Genomic DNA, 23,874 nt, shown 5'->3' with positions numbered 1-23,874 from the left:
ATACAAAAAAAAAAAATAGTAATAATAAAAGTAGCCAGGCCTGGTGGTGGGCGCCTGTAGTCCCAGCTACTTGGGAGGCTGAGGCAGGAGAATGGTGTGAACCCAGGAGGCGGAGCTTGCAGTAAGCTGAGATCCTGCCACTGCACTCCAGCCTGGGTGACAGAGTGAGACTCCATCTCAAAAACAAACAAACAACAACAACAACAACAACAAAAATGAAGATTTGGATAATTCATGTGTCTTTTGTTTTGATCTCAGAATTTCCTTATTAACAGATGTGAAATAATTTACCAAGTTTTTCTTCGAATTGTCTAGGCCTGTATAAAATAACAGAAATGCCCTTTGCAGTGAAAGCACTTTGTATTAGGGATTGATCACCCAATTACATTCTGGATGAGAAGAAAAAAAAAAATCCTATCAGTGTTTTTACGTGATTACATTTAGGGAGAAAAAGTATGGAAAGCTAAGAATCTTTTGTGGGGAGACAAAAAGAAAGAGCTTTTAAGGAGCACTTTGAAAACAGAGAATTACTTTAGATAGCTAGCAATGCTGTTTAAAAGTTACATCATGGCTTTAAGCAAAATCAATAGCAGTGAAACAAACTGAACAAGCAGATAAAAATATAACTCGAAATACTGATGAGTAGTAGTTTTTGAAAGTGAATTCATCCAATAAACTATATCAAATAAAGGCAAATAAAGATAATCTAAGTTTCATTCACAAAGTACGTAGAGAAAAATGCGTGAAAATATATCACATCCAGGAAGAATTTTTTAAACTGACAGGTGAAGTTATTTTACTATATATAAATTCTTTAAGGTGGCAAATATCCTGTCAAATGACCACCCTTACAGGAGACAGTCAACTTGATTCTAATTAATAAACAAAGTTTTAACAGAAATCCTAGAAAACGTAGATTCATGAGACTCAGCATTCAACTTGGAAACCCGCGGAAACTGTGTATCTAAGCCACTCTAACCAAATAGAAGAAAACCTTCTGCATATTATGTGCCAGGGAGATGTTAGGCATTAGCAGTGCACAGACAGTCATGGTTCAGGCTTTGACGCTGATGACAACTGGTGGAAAGTGTGTTATCTACCCTGTTACTGTACTAACCTATCCTCTATCCTCATCACACAGTATGAGAACTACAGTAGCTTGTCTTCTGCCTAAAATCTCCCACCACTTCCACAATAATTTAATCTGCCAGCTCACTGTTATGCTGGTATTTTTAAGAAATAATTTCATATAATTAGTCTCTTTCTGGATGAAACACTGCTAAGGTGTTTATTACTAACCTGAATTCAGTCCTCTTCAGCTCTTTCACTCTTTGTAATCCAATTCCATTCTTTGCAGCCAGTATTCATTTCTGCTTGTTCTGAAATCTATCCCATCACTTAGGATTTGGAAACTAACAGAAATGAAGATTGGCTACAAAGAATGTAACTAGATTTTTAAACAGATTTAGCTCTAATCCCATTTCTTAGAACAATTCCCGACTTGAAACAGGAAATGTCTAGATGGTTTCACTCTCCCCTTCCTCATAGCACTCAGATTCTGCCTTGGCCCTACTGAGATTACTAGTCTTACCTAACATACAACTTCCTTCCACATCTACCAGGTTGAGGAATGAAGCAAATTATGTGTAATAGGAGAAATACTTTTAGAGGAAGCTGGAGTATTGGTGTATTGGGATAATTTATATGGTATGGTAAAGTTAGAGGGTAGATGATGGCACTTCATTACATCTGCAAAATTTTTAAAAAATTATCCTAGGTCTAGGCATGGTGGCTTACACCTCTAATCCCAGCACTTTGGGAGGCTGAGGTGGGAGGATCCGTTGAGCCCAGCAGTTCAAGACCAGCCTGGGCAATATAGTGAGACCCCATGTCTACAAAAAATACAAAAATTGACCAGGCATGGTGGTGCACACTTGTAGACCCAGGTACTCTGGAGGCTGAGGTGGAAAGGATTGCTTGAGCACAGGAGGTTGAGACTGCAGTGAGTCAAGATCATGTCACTGCACTCCAGCCTGGGAGACAGAGTGAGAACTTGAGACTTTGCATCAGAAACAAAACAAAACAAATAAACAAACAAACACGTTCTGGAAGCAGTATGAATGGTAGGTTGAGAGATGAGGGTAAATTCAATTGAGAAAGGGATGCAAATGAGAACATAATTATTAGTAATCTAAATGAGAAATGGTGAGGGGAAATTTTTAATTAAGATACAGTAAAATATGGTGAGATCATGAATTTTTTTATATTGTATTTCATTTTTAAAAATCGTAACCTCATGTACACTTCATTACTTTAAGAAATGTTACTTTTGAAAGAAAAAATAGTCATATCCATTGACTCTCAAATGTTCTTATGAGTTATTTATACTAAATGAATGAAAAAGGCAGGGAATACAACTATGTATAAAATATGAGCCCAATTTTTAAGAGACACTTATGTATAGGTAGGCATAGAGAGACCGATGTGTTAAGAGACAGAAAGAGAGGAAAGATGAGAGAATAGAAAAAAACTTTAGGAGCTGGGTGTGGTGGCTCATGCCTGTATTCCCAGCTCTTTGGGAGGCCAAGGCAGGTAGATCACCTGAGGTCAGGACTTCGAGACCAGCCTGAACAATACAGTAAAATCCTGTCTCTACTAAAAATACAAAATTATCTGGGTGTGGTGGCATGCATCTGTAGTCCCAGCTGCTGGGGAGGCTGAGACAGCAGAATGGCTTGAACCCAGGAGGTGGAGGTTGCAGTGAGCCGAGATTGTGCCACTGCACTCCAGCCTGGGCAACAGAGTGAGACTCTGTCTCAAACCAAAAAAAAAAAAAAAAAAAAAAGAAAAAGAAAAAGAAAAAAAATCTTTAAGGAGATATGCATAAATGTTTCATTGGTTGACTCTAGTTATTGACACTATAACTGATTTGCGTCTTCTTTCTTGCACTTTCCTAATTTAGAAAATTCAATTAATAAATATTAAATATTTCTTTTTAAATAAAGAGAACATTGAGTGTATTTAAAAGTATGTCAATTGGTGAGTAATGAAAGAAAGTGTCAATAAAAATAACCAGAAGAGTGAAGAAAACAGGTGCTAGAAATATCAAAAAGGACAAACTGACAAAAGGTTTTGATTGGTGGTTCAGGGATAATAGAGAGAGGGAGAAGGCAGGCATCCATGATAATTTACATTTTCAGCTGCATGTTATTCATGGCTGTTGATGGAATCAGCAGTGCAGAAGGCTCAGCATAAATAAATAGGAGGTGAGAATTGTTGCAAGTGAAGGAGAGGTTGGTTGTGGGAGCATTCGGTCTCAAAGCAGAGGAGTATTTTAACATGACATACTTTCAAATTGCCTACCCATGGTAACAGTTAAAAGCAACTTCACTGTATTTGGTTTTGTTATTATTATTATTAACTTCCACTTCCTACAAAGCACGCACTCCATCTTTGCACCTGAAAGGAGTTGTTTCCAGCACTGTCCTCTACCTTGGTTCATGACTGGGAGAAAAGAGCTGAAATTCTACAGGATTCATTTTGAGAGAGATAATTCAAAGTGTTATAGCATTATAGCTGCAAATATCCAAGAGATATTTGGGGATAAGTGTGTGACAGTGAGGAGAAATAGAGTTTGAAGATAATAGTTTAAATCTTTGTTTAGTAGTAAACACTTTCATTAGTGGCCTAAACACCTTGTTTAGTAGTGAACACTTTCACTAGTTGCCTAAATGAGACTCTCAACAGCATAACTTTCTAGCTGCATAATTTCAGCAAGTTCCTTAATCTCACTGGACCTCAGTCTTCTCATATGTTACATAAAGATGATAACAGTATAAATTCTGTAGAGTTGTAGTAAAAGTTAAATGAATGAATAGATGACAACAGCTTAGAACATGGCTTTAGCAGATTGTAAATACTATGTAAATATTGGATGATATTTTATTTTCAGTATATATATGTATTCTTTTTACAGAGAAAGCTCTTCATGCATTAATAGTAATCTTGCTAAAAATCCAAATCTATTCAGAATGAGTACTACAGAATTTCTTTTGTTATAGAAATATTACCAACATAACTCATCTCTCAGATAAATGTGATTCACATTTCATCTTTTTATGCAATTTCCTTATTGTTTTATCATTTTCCTTTTGTTCTATTCTATAAATAATGAATACAGCACTTTAATGATTCTTGTAAATAGAGACCACATTTTTTTAACCATTGAGCATAAGGAAAAATTTTATTCATAATATTTTATTTCTTTCATTGTACTTGAGATTAATAGCACAATTTCTCATCCACAAAGTTTATTATAGGTTGTAAAAATGAACATGATCTCTCTTCTGATTTGCTGAGAAAAGAAGTTTAATCTTATGTAATTATCTTTCGAATCACACATGCATCAGTACAATCAAGCTCTCTATTAGATCACTGAACCGTTTCACATGATTTTACAGATTAATATTCATATAAAACTATATATCTTTCAGCATATCTCCCCTCAGTAGATTTTCTTAAAGAAAAACAAAAAAGGGTAGCAAATTGGAACCTCGGATATGGAAGAACTGCTTAAAAAATATTCAATGAATTGCCATCGGGTCATTTTTTCCCCTTATAAATAAAAAGTTGGGGCATAAAAACAGAAATATCATTATAGAAGAACTGGAATGTCAGAAAACACTAAGAACATTCTATTTCAGTGATATACAAACTTGTTTGTCCTTTTAAGCCATGAAACTTTTTCTTTAAACAAAATTTCCTCAAAGGTCTAATTCTTAAAATAGATAAACTACTGTGAAGGGCAGATCCTGCGAGGACACCCCACGACCCAACTCCCAAAGCCTTTCTTTGTAATCTCTCTGCTCCAGGTAGTGGTTTGAATAAGGATGGCCTAATCTAAACATTGCCTTTTAGAGAGACCTTGAGAAGCAGTGATGTAGCCTAGGTTACAAGGGTAATCCAGTAAAATGTATCCATGAGTTCCCGTGTACTGACAGAGAATGCATTGTTACATTAAATTTTTTTTATATCATCCCAAATATGGAAACTTCAGTTTCCAAAACTGCTACTGCTACACAATATATTCATCTTTTGGTAGTAAACTTCTCTGCTCCAGTTTATTTTTCAGCCTATGAAGTTTTTTGTTTTTTTCTTATAAAAAAATCTCAATTTAGAAATAAAAATGAGACAAGCACAGTCAAAATTTAAATTAGCTTGGTTTCAGTTCCTATTATTAAAGAGATTTTTAAAAAATCCTACTTTTGAACATCTTTGCTGCCATCCTTCATTTCTCTCATAAGGGGAATATAATTCAGCAGAGTCAATCATGACTGTTTTGAATATGGTTTACTAAATTCACAAGCAAAAAGCGTCTCTGATAGTCGACACAAATATATAAACAAGCATTGAGTAAATGGCAAGAAGGATAAAAGGCATTTTTCCAAATGAAGACTTCCTTTGAAAAGAAGAAATTCAATGAACCTTCCTTAAAACATATGAAACATTCTATTGAATTTTGATCTAATAAAAAATTGTATTAAATTTGCTATATTAGAACTGTTACACACTTCAAATCAAAAAGGAAAAAAAAATGCCCTAACTATAGGTAGGGACATTGTAGGACTAATGGAAGTGAGTATATAAATCCATTTGGCACCAGAGATTTTTTTCTAATGTGGAAGTGTCAAAAGAATTCTGCTCCACTTCAGAGCAGTGCCTGGCAGGAACAGGAAAGCATAAATGTCACTGAACAACCTTAGAGACAAGCACTTCCTTCACTGAAGAGAAACCTGATATCTTTCTAGAAATTCTGGTATGCTGATACAAAATGCTAGACACTATCTAATTTCATTCCTCCATATTAATCAGCACCTTAATGTATGTTGCAGTTCATAGACAGTAAATATACTTTAATATTTTCCTTCTTTGCATGGGTAAAGAATAAAGAATGCAAGTCAATAGAAAAGAAAAATTTTAAAACAATTGTAGTAATTGGCTATAACTGGTGAGTATAGCTCGGCTTTGGAGTGATGTGGCCCTATCTTTGAATGCTAGCTCCACTCTTTGTTATCTATAGAAATAGACAGGTCATAGAAAGCATTTCCTATCTGGCAACGTACTTGTGAAGATTAATTAAAAGTTAATCTATTGGCCGGGCACAGTGGCTCATGCCTGTAATCCCAACACTTTGGGAGGCCGAGGCAGGTGGACCACTTGAGTCAGGAGTTTGAGACCAGCCTGGCCAACATGGTGAAACCCTGTCTCTACTAACAATACAAAAAATAGCCAACCATGGTGGCAGGTGCCTGTAATCCCAGCTATTTGGGAGGCTGAGGCATGAGAATTGCTTGAACTCTGGAGGCAGAGGTTGCAGTGAGCTGAGATCGTGCCACTGCACTCCAACCTGGGCAACAGAGCAAGACTTTGTCTCAAAATAAATAAATAAATAAATAAATAAATAAATAAATAGTTAATATATTTAATATAGTTTGAAGAACCTAGAATAATACCTGGAACCTTATAAGCATTCATTAATTGGCAGCTAGTGAGTCCTTTAAGCTGTATGATTGCAGGAAATATACATTCATTAGGATTATCTCAAGTAATGGGGAAATGTTTTTGGAAAATAGATATGGATCAAGTAAGCTGGGAGTTCTGACCCTGCAACATGGAAATAGGGCACACCCAGGTCCCAGTTCAGAAACAAGATAAAGCTATAGTGGTACTCTTGGCCACATCTCCTTAGTAAGACACAGGAGTGAATGAACCTGTTTTCCTTCAGTATTGTGAATAGCTCTACTCTACTTCTGCATCAATCAGTCCTGTTCGCAGCAACTAGTCACTTCCAATCCTTTGTTTAATGCTCATCATCTTTAAACATCGACCTGCTTATAGTATCCACTTACTCCCATGTCTGCTGACTTATAGAAAAGCAAGGTACAGGTATGTGAATGTAGAATGAGCACAAAATATAATTAAAGCATAATCAGCAGAAACTCTGTGCTTTTGTGTAGTAATTCTTCTACCAGTGAATGATTCTTTCTTTGTATCCTATTTTGACCCGTCAAGACAAATTTTATTGGTCTAATTAATAACTAAGATCCCTTTTGAGCAAAGCTCTTCTGTGAGACTACATGCAGACCAGTCTATAATTGCTCTGATCAAATGCATCCGGGAATAGGGTGAGGATTGGTGTCTCGTGGCACCTATCGCAGCCATTTATCCTGGAAGAATTCCCTGGAAAGGAACTGCACATGTGGCACACACTTTTAGACTTAGCATTTCTATACTTTTCTTGTCCATTTGTGCAGAATGGTGGAGAGATAATTCAGAAAGAGGGCTAGTTTAAAGCTAGAATAAACCATGCAAACACATTTTTTTTTCCAATTTTTGCAACTTTTCTCCAATATCCTGAAGGTTAAACAGAGGTTATTCTGTTGTGTTTTCTATACCCATGCTAAGGTTCAAGAAACTATAAAAGAGGCTGGCTGACTATCTCTCAAAAGGCTTCCTAGGAGAGGTTTTCCATGGCCCTGGGTCTGGACTTCACCTACAAGGATTTAAATCTGAGTTGATTAACAAGATGATATCCTTCATGGAAAAACTCACAGGGGCAAAGCTCAAAATAAGCTTATTATGTATATAAAAAAGACAATTTATCAATTTAGAAAAGATTCCCTGAATGCCTATATGTATATGTGTGTTTGTGTAATTTTATATATTAAATAATATATAATATAATAATATTTTTAATTGAAAGATAAATTGTATGTATTTATCAGCCTATATTTTTCATGACATAGTTTTTCCTCTGGAAAAGGTAAGTAGAAATCTAAACTAAAAGCTGTATATTGCTCAATGAATTTGAAATTGAGAAATGTGTGTAGTTCAAATGTTTTGTCTAGCTACCTATAGGGATACACTTGGCCTAAAAAAATCTTTGAGCCAGAGATTCTCCTCATTTGGAGTGAGACTAGGTATCCCCCATATTAGCCTATAAGAATCTATTGTTTTTTTGGTTTCTGCTGTGGAACACTTCTCCTGTTGAGACATTCTGTATTCTTTATATTAGTACATCAAATCAATGTATAGACTTGTTTGAAAACTATTCTATCTCTCTAATAACCATATATATTTATTAATTTATTCATTCAAAAACTTACTTATTCTGCACTTATTATGTGCCTGACACTCTAGGCACATAATAAGTGACAAAAACAATGTCAAGGACATTGACATTTGACATTGACAAAAACAGTGTCAAAGACATTGGGAGATACAAGAATGAATATGGAAAGCAATGTTTTTTTCTTACTTGGCTCTTAGGCTCTAGTTAAGGCAGTGAGACAAAAACCCATTTAATTATTCCATCTCTCACTCTATTGCATAATACTTAGAATGTAATCCGTTTAGGGATTATATGTTATAGAACTTAATCTACATGTTAGAGTATACAATCCCAATTGATCCTGCAAACATTTCTAGAAAAAATCCTATCAAATGAGTAATAAAGTGTTCTAAGCACTAACATAGAAATGTATTCAGTTGAAAAAGAAAAATCCAAAAAAGAGTGTTTTTTTTTATTATAGTTTACTTGAGAATAGAACTTAAGATAGGAACATTTATCATAGATTTGACTCCTCCATAAAGGATTGATCAAAGAGCTTAATTCTGAGAAGGTAACTTAATTTACCTTACGATGAGGTCAACATGACTATTGACCTCATAAGCAACTTGAATTTTCATAGTGTAATTGGCCAGTGGTTTTTCAAGTCTAAAGGACAGCCTTTGCCATGCTAAAACATGATGAAGCCATGACTCACTACTGAAGACAAGCCTTTTCAGAATATACTCTGTGACTCTTTAGTCTCTTTGAACTGAAATCTCGCATCTTAATTTATACAGCGTATTCTGAAATATCAAATGTATACCTATATTGGAAACTTTACCAGGTAGCACTGCTACATACAGTTTTTATATAAGAAACTGAGCATTTTAGCATATGACTTGGGAAGTCAATTGTCCTGCTTGATTTCCTATTTGGCATGTCTGTGATAATATTGAAATTGCTTAATGATTTTATTTATTCCTTGGAGAGGTGGATCTGTACACAATAAGCATTTGCAAACAACTGGGACAAAGTATGGACCTTTGTCAGCATAGTGTGTTTATAGGTCTAGGAAAGTGTGAACAGACAGTTGAGAAGAAAGAGGCAAAGTCATGTTATTTTACTGAGACACAATGAAATGGCTGTACATAGAAAATACATCTTAATATATCAGAGATAAAAGCTATAAAAGAGGCAGGAAGAACAAAAGGTAAAAATTCAGATAGTTTCACTTATTCTTCCTTTCTACATCCTTTTTTTTTTTTTTTTAATTGGGACTCTTAGAATGGTGGGTTTTGGGGGAGGGTAGAGGGAAGGACTTTCCTGAGGTCCTTTATTTTCTGCTTGAGTGCCTGAAAATAGATGCAAGACAGAGAATGTCTCCACTGACTCTCATGGTGGCTGTTTATTCAGAGTGCAGCCTTCATCTGGCTCTCCTGGAAGCTGGCTGTGAGACAAGGAATCCAGGCCAAGTTCTTTATTTGGCAGGGAAGTGGAGATGTAGATAGAAAAGAAAAGGCAACTAATAACACATTATCAAGTCAGTTACCAGTACAGGTAGCTGTAGCTTAATCTCATTGGGAAACTGAGAACCCTTAGAAAAGTTTCCCATCAGCATCATCTTCTCTGGGGCATAAGGGATCTGGGGTTCTTATACCCCTTTCCCCCAAGTGGTCATGATCTCTCTTGTACTTCCAGCCTGTGGTGTTTTCAGGTGCACAGGCAGTGGCTGCGTGAGAAAACTCTCAGCCCGTTGGAAGTCAGGAGTGCTTCACAATGAAAAGGGCTATGGGGGCAGATATGGATAGAGCATGACAGTTCTGCTGTAAGTGGCCCAAGTTGAAGGGAGCCGTTCTCCCTTCTGCCTTTTTGCCTTCTTATAAAAACCAAATTAGCAAAGACATTGATACATAGACTTTTCTTATAACCAATTATGGACTTATATTAATTACCCATCAATATTCTCTGATCCATAGTACATATGAAAATGTGTGTGTGTGTGTGTGTGTGTATTTGTAAAATGCCATTATTCCTGGTATTCTCTATTAGCCTAAGCTTAAAATTCAGTCCTTGTACTGTTACTTTTTACTGTATATCTGTGACAAAATAATACTGCCATATGATGGGTGCCTAACACCACCCACTGCTTTTAAATTATATTCTCATTTTTTGTTATTCAGCGATGGTTCAATTATTTCACCAAGAATTAAATAGAAGTAAGAGTCAAAATGATCAGGATATTTTCTCTAATACCACTGTGTACTATTAAAAAATAATTAAGATTTCTTTATTCATATCAATTATGAGTTGCTGCACTGAATGATGTAATATTTATTCATGTTAACAGTGGAAAATGTGAGTGGGAACAGCTTTCATATGGAAGGCTTTTCTTGTACTTTAAAAATAAATAATTAATTAAATAAATAAGAGTTCTAATTTATGGGAAAATTGTCTTATATGAATTGATTTTCTAAGCCTTTGTTTTACCAGCCTGAAAGAGGAATGCTACATAGTCATATTTTAATGGCTTTGTTTTTTCTTTTAGAAAAAGTATCAACATGACAACATCTGAGGCTAGGTTGTGCTGCATACTAATAAAAACCTGAGAAATATATGTTTGACTTCTGATGTAAAGGTTTTCTTTTTAATGTAGACTTAATAACAATTTCATACTTAACCGATGAGAGCAGCAAATTAATCAAACAAATCAAACATTTTCTTCTTCAGGGAACTGGGGAAGCTTCTGATCCCTTGATATTATGATATCTATATACCAAATTCCACACTAATGATCCCCAAGAGAGATGGCTTTATCAATAAGATTGTAAGTTATTAATTAATTAATTAGTCTCCTGGAAATTCTACTGTGTGATTTTCTGTTTTTACCTCACAGGAAGGAGTTCTGAGTTACCTTGCTTCTTCGGAGGGTTAGATTTTTCTTGTTTCAGGGTTGAACAATTAGGTGTAGGCAAGAGCTCAAGATAGCATTTGAGGGGCTTCGTTTCTGTATTTTAGACTATTAAGCTAACTTGTATAAAGGGAAAGTACTAAAGTTGATATTTAGAGAAAAACACGGGGGGAGCTAAAACAAGACAGAGAAAGACAATTTGATGCCCTTAGGATGGGGTGATGACAACAGGTTTGTTTCAACACAGCAGCCATCCACATAGCTGCACCAGAAGCAGGGCCTTGGCAGGGAAGCTCTGTGGCCTTGTGTGACTTTAATCCTGGGAACGCAGCAAAGATTTCTGTAAGCAGAGTTGATACAAAAGGGAATGTTCTCAAAGTAGCCACCAATTTAAATGAATAAGTAGCACCTCAGTAGAAGACCACTGGCCAGTGTTCTGTCCAGATTCACACACGGAGGCAAAGGTAGCCATACAAAGTGACGAATACTGAGTTTCTTGCTAATTTCATTGAATGGGTAGCTTGAAACAATTACTTTGATTTAGAAAAAAATAATGAGATCTGACATACTTTGCATTGTGTCTTCAGTTTTTCTGATCAATCCGTAAGTTACATGATCTTCACATACAAACTAAGACCATTCACATAAAAGAGAGAAAAGGAGTAATTATTCTTGCTTTCTTAGCAAGTGTCTGGAATAGCATTTTCCAGTGCATGCACTAGGGACAATCAGGGCCATAAATTTCTGATATGAAATACATTTAAGAAATACCAATATGAGGGCAATGGAAATTTCTTTGGTAATCTGCAAAACATATTAACATATTAAAGGTTCTGAAGTAACCCATTGTTACTAGTTTAACTTCTTTAACCCAGAATTGCCCAAACTTACTTGAGCATAAAAGTGTTTTAACACTTCTGAGAAATATCCTTTCAGATACCAAATGGCTAGATAAAAATAGATAGTTGTTCTACATTGTAATAGCATCTATTACAGTTTCAAATCTAAATATCTGTCTTTGATATATGAACAGATGCTTCTCAAAAGAAGACATTTATGTGGCCAACAAACATGAAAAAAAGCTTATCATCACTGGTCCTAAGAGAAATGCAAATCAAAACCACAAGGTACCACTCACTTCAGTTAGAATGATGATCATTAGAAAGTCAGGAAACAAGAGATGCTGGAGAGGATGTATAGAAATAGGAGTGCTTTTATACTATTAGTGGGAGTGTAAATTAGTTCAACCATTGTGGAAGACATGTGACAATTCCTTAAGGATCTAGAACCAGAAATACCATTTGACTCAGCAATCCCATTACTTAGAAGGATTATAAATCCCATAGAAGGATTATAAATCATTCTACTATAAAGACATGCACACGTATGTTTATTGCAGCACTATTCACAATAGCAAAGACTTGGAACCAACACAAATGCCCATCAATGATAGACTGGATAAAGAAAATGTGGCACATATACACCATGTAGTACTATACAACCGTATAAAAGGATGAGTTCATGTCTTTTGCAGGATGAAGCTGGAAACCATCATTCTCAGCAAACTAACACAGGAACAGAAAACCAAACACCGCATGTTCTCAGTCATAAGTGGGAATTGAACAATAAGAACACATGGACACAAGGAGGGGAACATCAGACACTGGGACCTGTCAGTGGGTGGGGGTCCAGGGGATGGATAGCATTAGGAGAAATACCTAATATAGATGACGGGTTGATGGGTGCAGCAAACCATCATGGCATGTGCATACGTATGTAACAAACCTGCACATTCTGCACATGGATCCCAGAACTCAATATATAATTTAAAAAATTACAAATAGAAATCAAGTTATTTTGTCAAACTATACTTCCTTCTCACTATATGATACCTTGCTAGTTAAGAATTATTATTTCCTAAGCCCATATATATATTTAATCTTTGCCTTCTACAGATAGAATAAAACGGGTTTTTTCCTGTTTTTTTAATATATATTTTTTCTTTCAGAGATGGGGGTGTCTCACTATGTTGCCCAGATCATTCTCGATCTCCTGGGCTCAAACAATCCTCTCACCACAGCCTCCCAACTGCTGAGGTTACAGGCATAAGCCACCATGCCTGGCTGACAAGAAGTTTTTATCAAGTGCCTACTCTGTGCTAGACAACGTACTATGTATACATTTTTCTCACCCTATCATTTATCAAAGGAGGTTATTGAAATAGTGTCTTTTGCAATACAATACTGTAACAATTATTATTTAATTCATTTTCCTTTGCTTATGCAAGTTATAGTAGAACTACTTTATACTGTCAAATCATACTGAGGATCTAATAAACTAAACATTCCTGCTATTCTTAACGTAACTGCTATTCTTAATGTAACTTTCACTGTTCTTTATAGCATAATCAATTCTTTTTGTTTGTTTGTTTTTTTGAGATGGAGTTTTGCTCTTGCTGCCCAGGCAATGGTGCAATCTCGGCTCACCACAACCTCCACCTCCCGGGTCCAAGCAATTCTCCTGCCTCAGCCTCCCAAGTAGCTGGGATTACAGGCGTGTGCCATTACACCTGGCTAATTTTGTACTTTTAGTAGAGATGAGTTTTCTCCATGTTGGTCAGGCTGGTCTCGAACTCCTGACCTCAGGTGATCCACCCACCTCGGTCTCCCGAAGTTTTGGGATTACAGGCGTGAGCCACCTCACCCAGCCAGCATAATCAGTTCTTTTAATCAAATACAGAGATTCATACTTACAGGTAAAACAATTTGTATTTTCCCTTGCCTATTTTTTTTTTGAGATTGCTTAAATTACTAATTTTTAAAAGTCACATTAACCATGGTTTCTAACATTTAATCATTTAATGTTTTGATTAGCATGCCATTTCTAAGTTCAAGTATTTGATTAAAATGTTACAGTAGATAGAACATAATCTAAGCACTTTTTTCTTCAACATACTACCAGAAAAATCTATCTGTGCTAACTTTGGCCATTACTGCTAGTGAAAATTTTGTCATCTATAATATTATTATTTACAAAATCATGTTCTGAGTGCTAATTTTATTCTGAGAAATATACTGGTGTTAGTTTTAAAAAATCTTTTAAACAACTCATTAAGTAGAAACTATTATACACACTTTGCATATGAGGTAAACAAAGTTTAGAAAGCAGAGTTAATTTTCATAATGGCACAGAACGGTTAAATTGCAAAGCCAGAAATCAAACTCACATGTGTCTAAATAGAGAGTCCCACTGTTTAGCTCTAGGCTACAAATATTTCTATGGTTTTCCTTGGAATCAACATCAAACTTGTTAGTCTGTAGTTTCTGAAATCTACTATGATTTACATCAAAATACCATGGCCACGAATCAATTTATTGACATTTCACAAAGTTTATTAACAATGAAACTTTGATTCTGACTATAGAAATCCTCTGGAATCTAGGATGTGATTCATCTGCTTACAGCAATTTGAACATACTGAAAGTAGCTACATTATTTTTACTCTATCTTGGCTTATCTAGGGTTTCAAAAATTTCTTAATATTATAAATTTTAATGATAGGCATTTTTACAGTTAAAAATGACTATAAAAAAGAGAGATTGAGACATTGAAAAGTTCTGCTTTTTCTCCATCATCTGTTAATATAAAAATATTACCCACATCCAAGAAATATTATACATTTCCTTTTTCTGCTTCTTTTTTTTTCCTCGTTAGAATTTTTCTAGCTACCTTCTACTGCTTCTTATTATATACTTGTGAAAGCATCTTCCTTGTCTCTAGTGTTTTCCATCAAGTGTAGCACATCCAGAAATTTATTCTTCTTTATATAATTATATATATTCATGCAACTTTAAAACATTTTTTAATTCTTTTAGAGACAGGGTCTCATTCTGTCACCCAGGCTGGAATGCAACGGCACTATCATAGCAGCTCACTGCAGCCTTGAACTTCTGGGCTCAACCAATCCTCCTGCCTCAGCCTCCCAAGTAGTTACAACTACACGTGTGCACCACCACACCTGGCTAATTTAATTTTTTTTTGTCTTGCTATGCTACTCAGGCTGGTCTCGAGCTTCTGGCCCCTATTGACTCTCTTATCTTTAACTCCTAAAATGTTGAGATTACAGGACTGAGCCACTGCACTTAGCCTCATGCGACTTTTTAATAATCTTTTTCGTACAATTCAATCTTTTTATTATGAGAAGGATATTTATGCATATAGATTAAGACATATTTTAGATACTGCTGTATCAAGTATTAATAGTGATTTTATATTATTTAAAACAGAAGAATGTGCCCTCTGAGCAGACAAAACACAAGAGCTACCCCTTCTTCGGAGCTGATGCTGCTTCTCTTAGGGTGAGTAACTTGCCTAGAGAGCATTATCTGGATGCCTGTCCCAACTCCACCCCTGGCTGGATAGCAGCCTGCACATTCTCATGCTTTCTATAATTTCTATTTTTTCAGAGAGTTGATCTTCTTACGGGCTTACATAGTAGTTCAGACATTTCCTATCATAGAATTTTTCATAACAATTACCTAGATTGTAACTTTATGATGTGAGGGAGTAGTCATATCTTGTTTACCATTGTATACCTGCAAATAAGATACTCTGTGGAACATATATTGTTATTTACAACATGCATTAATATTTTAAATAAGGACCAAAATTAGTACTGAAATATCTGAGAAACTCAAATTACTTATTATGTCCAAATTACTTTCTAACTCAAATTAAAATTCAATTCATGACTTCTTTGATATATATACCAATAAACTATATGATTTATTATATGTTATCATTTATCAAGAAAGAGAGACATTGCCGAAATGGTGGAATAAAAGCAATATGGCTTCACTGTCCTCAACGGAAAACCAACAACAATTATCCAGTGCCAAAATTAACACCAACAATATCCCAGAACTCACAATTTAGTCTGAAGTGAATCCTGGAGCCACAGAGAAGTGAAAAACCATGAGCAGAAGGTAGAAGAAATGGACTTCTCTATTTGCAATGCGTCTCCCACCAACAGTAAGGCACCATACAGAGAAGTCTCCTGGATTCACAATTTCCATACTGGATGAAGAGAGATTGATGCAGACAGCCCATTTCCCAGTCATTTTTGTCCCTACACAGGAAAACCATTCCTGCCTCAATCTGTGGGAAGACTTGTGAGTGCCTGAGGGAGAGGGCAGCTGGAGACAGACAGTGGAGGTAGGGCTAGTAGCCCCAGGAGATGAAACTCACACAAATAAAATGACAAATCAGAGAGGTGGTTCAGCAGCATTATTCTGCGAGAGGCGCACTCCATGGGCCATGTGGACAAGACCCCCTAGCCAGTCTCCCCACACAGCTGGGACATTCCCTTTGGGACCCCACTGCTTTCAGACAGGCAGGCCTTCAAATTTTTGCTAGAGCTGTGATAATACTGTGTTAAGGTGCCGCCTAGTGGCAGAAAGAGGGAGTGTCCTAGAGCTAAAGATCAATATGTAAACTGCACAGAATCTTTAAACACACATATGTTAGAGAAACCAAACCAGCCCAACAAGCAAATACTGGAATAAATAACTAATCATTCAATGCAAAGAAATAGACTTACATCCATAAGAAATGACGACAGCAAACTGAAAACCTCCCCAAACGGGCAAAGTAGGGAACCAGTGTCTGATTCCAGCAAGATGGTGATGTGAGCTTTCAGATCAAGAATTCAAAATAAGAGTATTGAGGAAACTCAACAAAATCCAAGATAATGCAAACAAGCAATTTGGAAGTTTATTGGAGATTAACACAATAAAAAGCAAACAGAAATCCTGGAACTAAGAAATACATTGGCTGAAATAACAAATGTATCAGAGGGTCTCTACAACAGAACCAATCAAACAGAAGAAAGATATTGTGAGTTCAAAGGCAGAACATTTGAAAATATGTAGTCATAGGAGAAAAAGAAAAATAATAATGAAAAGGAATTAAAAATGTCTACAAAATCTAGAAAGTCACCTTAAAAGAACAAATCTAAGAGTCATTGAACGTAGGGATTTGAAAAAAAGAAAGTGGTAGAAAGTTTATTTAAAAAAAAAAAACAGAAAACTTTAACACGTGGAGAAAGACATTAATATCCAAGTACAGGAAGGTCAAAGATTACCAAACAAATTCAGCCCATGTAACACTACCCCAAGACATATAATAATCTAACTCTCAAATATCAGGACAAAAAATATTCATAGGCATCAATGGAAAAGAAGCAAATAACACATAAAGGAGCTCTGACTTGTCTGGCAACAGAATTCTCAGCAGAAACCATACAGGTAAGGAGGGAGTGGATGATACATTCAAACTGCTGAAGAAAAAAATGCTAACTGAGAATAAATTATCCAACAAAGCTATTCTTCAAACATGAAGAAGAAATACTTTTCTAGACAAATGGAAGCTAAGGTAATTCATCACCACCTGATCTGTCTTATAATAAATGCTACAGAGAGTTCTTTAATCGGAAAGAAAAGGATGTTAACATGCAACACAGAAAATCATCTGAAGGCATAAAGCCTACTGGTAAAATTAAGTACACAGACAAATTCTGAATGCTTTATTACTGTAATTGTGATGTGTAAACCACTCATACCTCCAGTATCAACACAAAATGCAAATGTATCAAAAATTACTACAATGATTTTTTAAGAGATAGGTGAATATAAAAATACATAAATTGAGATTAAAAAACATCAAAAAGTTGGAGGATGGAGTTAAAGTGTAGAGTTTTTTTAGTTTATTCTTTGCTTTTCATTTAAAAAAAATAATTTCAACTTTTATGTTAGATTCAGAGAATAGAAGTGCAGGTTTGTTACATCTGTATGTTGCATGATGCTGAAGATTGGGGTATAATTAATCCAGTCACCCAGGTAATGAGCATAGTACCCAAGAGTTAATTTTTCAACACTTGTCCTCTTCCCTCTCTTTCCCTATTTGTCCCCAGTCTCTACTTTTGCCATCTTTATGTCCACGTTTACCCAACATTTAGGTCCTACTTATAAGTGAGAACATGTGGTATTTGGTTTTCTGTTCCTGTGTTATTTCACTTAGGATAATGGCCTTCAGTTCCATCCATGTTGCTGCAAGGGACATGATTTTTTCCTATTTTATGGTTGCTTATTATTCAATGCTGTGTATATACCACATTTTCTTTATCCAATCCACCTTTGATGGATCCTAAATTGATTTCATGTCTTTGCTATTGTGAACAGTGCTGCAATGAACATATGAGTGCATGTGACTTTTTGGTAGAACGATTCATTTTCCTCTGGATATATACCCAGTAATGGGATTGCTGGGTCAAATGGTAGTTCTCTTTTAAGTGCTTTGAAGAATCTCTAAAATGCTTTCCACAGTGGCTGAAGTAATTTACACTCCCACCAAGAGTTTATAAATGTTCCCTTTTCTCTACAGCCTCGCCAACATCTGTTGTTTTTGATTTCTTAATAATAGCCATTCTGCCTTGCGTGAGGTAATTACTTATTGTGGTTTTGATTTGCATTTCTCTGAAGATTAGTGAAGTTGAACATATTTTTATGTTTGTTGGTCACTTGTATGTCTTCTTGTTAAAAGTTTCTGTTCATGTTCTTGGCCCACTTTTTAATGAGGTTATTTCTTTTTTCCTTGTTGAATTCTTTAAGTTCTTTATAGATTCTGGATGTTAGATCTTTAATGGATGCATACTTTGTGAATGTTTATCCCATTCTGCATGTTGTCTGTTTATTTTGTTGGTAGTTTCTTTTTCTGTGCAGAATCTCTTTAGTTTAATTAGGTCCCACGTGTCGATTGTTGTTTGTGTTGCAATTGCTTAGTTATAAATTTTTTCCCAAGGCCAATATCCAGAGGTTTTCTCATAGGTTTTCTCCTAGGATTCTTATAGTTTGAGGGCTCACATTTAAATCTTTAATCCATCTTGAGTTAATATTTGTATACGGTAAAAGGGAGGGATTCAGTTACAGTTTCCAGCATATAACTAGTCAGCTATCCCAGCACCGTTTATTTAGTAGGCGGTCTTTTCTTCATTGCTTATTTTTATTGACTTCATTGAAAATCATATGGCTGTAAGTGTATGGCTTTGTTTCTGGGTTGCCTATTCTGTTGGTCTATGGTCTATTTGTCTGTTTTTGTGCCAGAGTACCATTTTGTTTTAATTATTGTAGACTTACAGTTTGAAGTCAGGCAATGTGACGCCTCTGGCTTTGTTCCTTTTGTTTAGCATTGCTTTGGCTGAATTCAGCCTTTGTTTCTTTTCATTCATTGTGATCAAAGTTAAGTTATTTTCTGTTTAAAATAACTTTTTTATAAATCTGAGATGTTTTTTGTAAGCCTCCTGGTAACTACAAAGGAAAAACACACAATGGATATGCTAAAAAAAAAAAAAAAAAAAAAAAAGGAATTGAAACATACTATAGGAGAAAATCACTTAACCAAAAACAAAGATGTTAAGAAAGAGAAGAAGTACAAAACAACCAAGAAAATAACAAAATGGCAGGAGTAAATGCTTGCCTATTAATGGCATTGAATATAAATGGACTGAACTTTCCAATTAAAAGACAGACTGACTGACCGGATTTTAAGAAAAAGATCCAACTATATGCTGCCTACAAGAAACTCACTTCACTGTAAAGACACACAGAATGAGAGTGAAGGTATGGAGAAAGGTATTTTACACAAATGAAAGTCAAAAAACAGTAGGTGTAGCTATATGTATATCAGATAAAATAGACTTCAAGTCATATTATTATTAACCAGAATGAGATATTTTGTATTTGCCTAGACAGAAACATTTCATCTTCACTATATGACGTACATACTTTATAATCAAAGTTAGAATAGAAAACTGTTTCTTTTTATATGAATGGTCTAAGATGTTGTTTCTTAGAACATTACATTTAAAAAAAAATGAACTAAAGTCACTAATTGCTAATTGATCCCAACCCCTTGTTCAATAATGAGCACATACAAACTGCTATTCTTTAAATTTTTTCTACAAAATTATTTTGAATTATTTCCTCCCATTGGTTTACTTCAATTCTCAGACCCATACCTAAAAATTTTATTCACTTCTTTTTATTAGAATGCATGACTTTTCTTATTTTAAATAGACTTCATTTTTAGAGCAGTTTTAGGTTCACAGCAAAATTGAGCAGAACATAAAGAGGTCTCTCATATGCTCACTCCCCCTACTCATACATAGCTTTCCCTATTATTGACATCCCCCACGACAGTGGCACATTTGTTACAACCAATGAACCTACATTAACACATCATTATCACCCAAAGTCCATACTTTACGTTAGGGTTCAGTCTTAATGTTGTACATTCTATGGTTTTAGATAAATGTATGATAACATATATCAGTATTTATAGTAGCATACAGTGAAAAATATATGTTCAGGTTAATTAATCAGCACTGTATACCTTTATCAGCTGTTAAATAACAACAACAAGCAATGGCAGGTTTTCAGTCTCCACCTATTGAGAGGTGAAGCCAGCTGGGCTTCTGGGTCGGGTGGGGACTTGGAGAACTTTTCTGTCTAGCTAAAGGATTATAAACGCACCAATGAGCATTCTGTGTTTAGCTAAAGGATTGTAAATGCACCAATCAGCACTCTGTAAAAATGCACCAGTCAGTGCTCTGTGTCTAGCTGAAGGATTGTAAATGCACCAATCAGCCCTCTGTAAAAATGCACCAATCAGCGCTCTGTGTCTAGCTAAAGGATTGTAAATGCACCAATCAACACTCCGTAAAATGGACCAATCAGCACTCTGTAAAATGGAACAAACAGCGCTCTATAAAATGGACCAATCAGCAGGGTGTGGGCGGGGCCAAATAAGGAAATAAAAGCTGGCCACCAGAGCCAGCAGCAGCAACCCACTCAGGTCCCTTTCCATGCTGTGGAAGCTTTGTTCTTTCACTCTTCACGATAAATCTTGCTGCTGCTCACTCTTTGGGTCTGCACCACCTTTAAGAGCTGTAACACTCCCCACGAAGGTCTGCGGCTTCACTCCTGAAGTCAGTGAGACCAAGAACCCACTGGAAGGAAGAAACTCCATACACATCGGAAGGAACAAACTCCAAAACACCATCTTTAAGAGCTGTAACACTCACCGTGAAGGTCTGCAGCTTCATTCTTGAAGTCAGCAAGACCAAGAACCCACCGGAAGGAATAAATTCCGGACACACTATGATGCTGTGTTTTTATTAAGTTTGCTGTACACTGTATTTTTTCCTTAGGTGAGGAGAAGAACTATCAGCAGCAGTTGGGGAAACAAAAAATGGGTCCTCTATGGAAGAGGAGGCATTCAGCTGGATGGCTTTGGAAAAGTGTTTCCTGTAAAATCATCTGCAATGACTTTTGTCTTAGAAGTCTTTGATTTTAGGCACTGACGTGGTTTCTTGTTCTGTTGTAAATGTATACTGTTCTAGTCCTTCAATAAGCCTGTCACATTTTTATCATATCTAAAGGCACTTTTTCTGCAGTGTTAACAATGTCATCTTCATTGTCACTAATGTCATGATCATTTTAATTCAGAACAATTTTTGGCTATATTTCAATAAATGGACAACTGGAGCCTCATTATCGATGTTAAAACATTTTCAATATTTACTTATTCCAGCTTGCTAACAGACTCTGAAGGTATATTTTTGCATATGTAGGGTCATACTTTTTTCTTTTGACATACAGAATTCTTCAAAATCATCACTTTGTTTATCAGCAACATTGAACATAATTGCAGGCCAGAGATTGTGTCAGGCATACACTACTGTCTTCAGTCACTGTGTTCCAAGTGTTGGCAACAATATATACAGAATCTTTTATGCTAAATTTCTTTGGAAAACTTTCCACAAATACACCTCTGTTCAATGTAGCTATCATTTTATTCAGAAAGTATATATATATTATATATATATAATTACTCCTCATTGATGTAAGAATACCCTGATAACATGGCTAAATTGATGAAGTCACAATTGAGGGAAAGTATTGGCAAAAACTGCAATTACTTTTGCACCAACCTAATACATGCCATAAATATTATATTTGATAAAAATGTCAGCTCGAGAGGGAGCAGAAGAGTTGTTAAGGAGTAACAAAATCTCACAGTTGCCATACAGTTCATTTTATTTGAAGTGAGCATAAACCACTGGTAGAAAATGTTTGGGCAACCAATCAGAAAAGATGTTTCTGGTGATCCACGCCTTTTTGTTAACATAATAATGACCTGGTATGAAATTCACTCCTTGAAAACAGTAAGAAGGCAAGCTTTTGCGGATCACAGCAAGTTTACGTTCATGCATGCCTACTACATTAGCACATCCAAAGACAGTCATTATGCACTTGGCATCCTTAATTCCTGTAAGGGCCACTTATAAACTGTAATTGATGTCTTTCTGGGGCAATAACTCCAAAATGGTGATGATTTATCAGCACTACAGGCTTATTCTGATGTCAGATTTTCATCATTCATCAGTGATGATTTTGGCAAACTCATAAATTTCTCAACTGCTTCATGTTTAGCAGATGCTTTATCACCACAAATCTTCAAAAAATTGATGCCATGTCTTTTCTTAAATTTCTACAATCACCCTGTTAAATATTAATAGTTCTCTTCGATTCTCAGGCCATTATGATAGATGATTGTTGCACGATCAGCATACCATCAGCTGGCCTGTGTTCACTGGAGTGCTGACGGACGCACAGTTTCAATACACAATCAAGATCTTCATTTTTATCTTTATGCAGTGTTTTTCTATTTTAATGAATTTCTGTTCATCATTTTCAGCATAGAACTTCAACAGTTTTTCCTTCTGATTCTTCAGGTCATATATGGTGGCCATTCAAATATCAAACTCTTCTGTAAGACATTTTACACTTACAAAACTGTCCAGTTTTCTCCAATAGCTTGACATTTTGTGGTGTAGATAAAAATAAATGCTTCCTTTGTTTTCTTATCACTGTTACCCACTGGGGTATCTGCAGGTCTATTTAACATTGTCAACAATATCTTTACATAACATGATAAGAAAAAAAAACATAATGAGTAATGTATGTAGGCTTTGGCCCCATGTGGGGTATTGTGTGGAACATGCCTTTGACATGTTTGGGCCTGAACAAACATGAGTTATTACTCTTTGTGGGTGTCCTTTTGCGTGCTTTCTGTCAGGAAATCTAAGCATGCACACAAAGACATAAGAAGCTAAATAGAGCTGGTAGGGTCCTTTTTCCCTTGGGAAAGCCAAGTGAACTCTATGTTGCGTACCAGTGTTTTGACTGCAATCTGTTACATGAGGTCAGGTGTGACTTTTTCCAGTTTTGGTGTCATGTCAGCACTCAAAAAGTTTTGAATTTTGGAGGATTTTAGATTTTGGATTTTTGGATTAAAGATTTTCAACCTGTATCTTCTTTGGTGGGGTGTCTGTTAGGGTCTTTAGCTCACATTTTCATTGAATTGTTTGTTTTGTTGTTGTCGAGCTTTAGGACTTATTTGTATAATTTGGATAACAGTCCTTTGTTAGATATTTTGTTTGTTTTTTTCCAAATATTTACCCCTAGTGTGTGGCTTTTTTCTTCATTTTTTGACAGTATCTTTCACAGAGCAGAAATTTCTAATTTTAATTAAATCCAGCTTATCAATTACTTTTTAATGAATGATGCCTTTGATGATATATCTAGAAATTCATCACCAATTCAAAGTCATCTAGATTTTCTCATATGCTGTCTTTTAGTTTTATAGTTTTGCATTCTACATTTAGGTCTAAGATTCATTTTGAGTTAATTTTTGTCAAATGGAGCATATGTTTTTAAATTCTTTTTTTTTTTTTCCT

At 35.5% G+C, this 23,874-nt stretch overlaps 1 protein-coding gene across 1 annotated transcript in view; it reads left to right on the top strand.

Moving 5' to 3' along the window:
- The window catches only part of LOC129059166 (uncharacterized), a 256,202-nt gene that overhangs the window by 192,210 nt on the left and 40,118 nt on the right, over positions 1-23,874 (top strand). Inside the window, exon 5 of the mRNA XM_054554767.1 lies at positions 15,305-15,376. Within this exon, the coding sequence (XP_054410742.1) occupies positions 15,305-15,376 (72 nt within the window). The remainder of the gene's footprint in view (positions 1-15,304; positions 15,377-23,874) is intronic.

This window comes from Pongo abelii, chromosome 3 (assembly GCF_028885655.2).
Source record: "Pongo abelii isolate AG06213 chromosome 3, NHGRI_mPonAbe1-v2.0_pri, whole genome shotgun sequence".
In the NCBI taxonomy this organism is placed as follows: domain Eukaryota; kingdom Metazoa; phylum Chordata; class Mammalia; order Primates; family Hominidae; genus Pongo; species Pongo abelii.
This window is presented reverse-complemented; position numbering and strand designations above follow the sequence as displayed.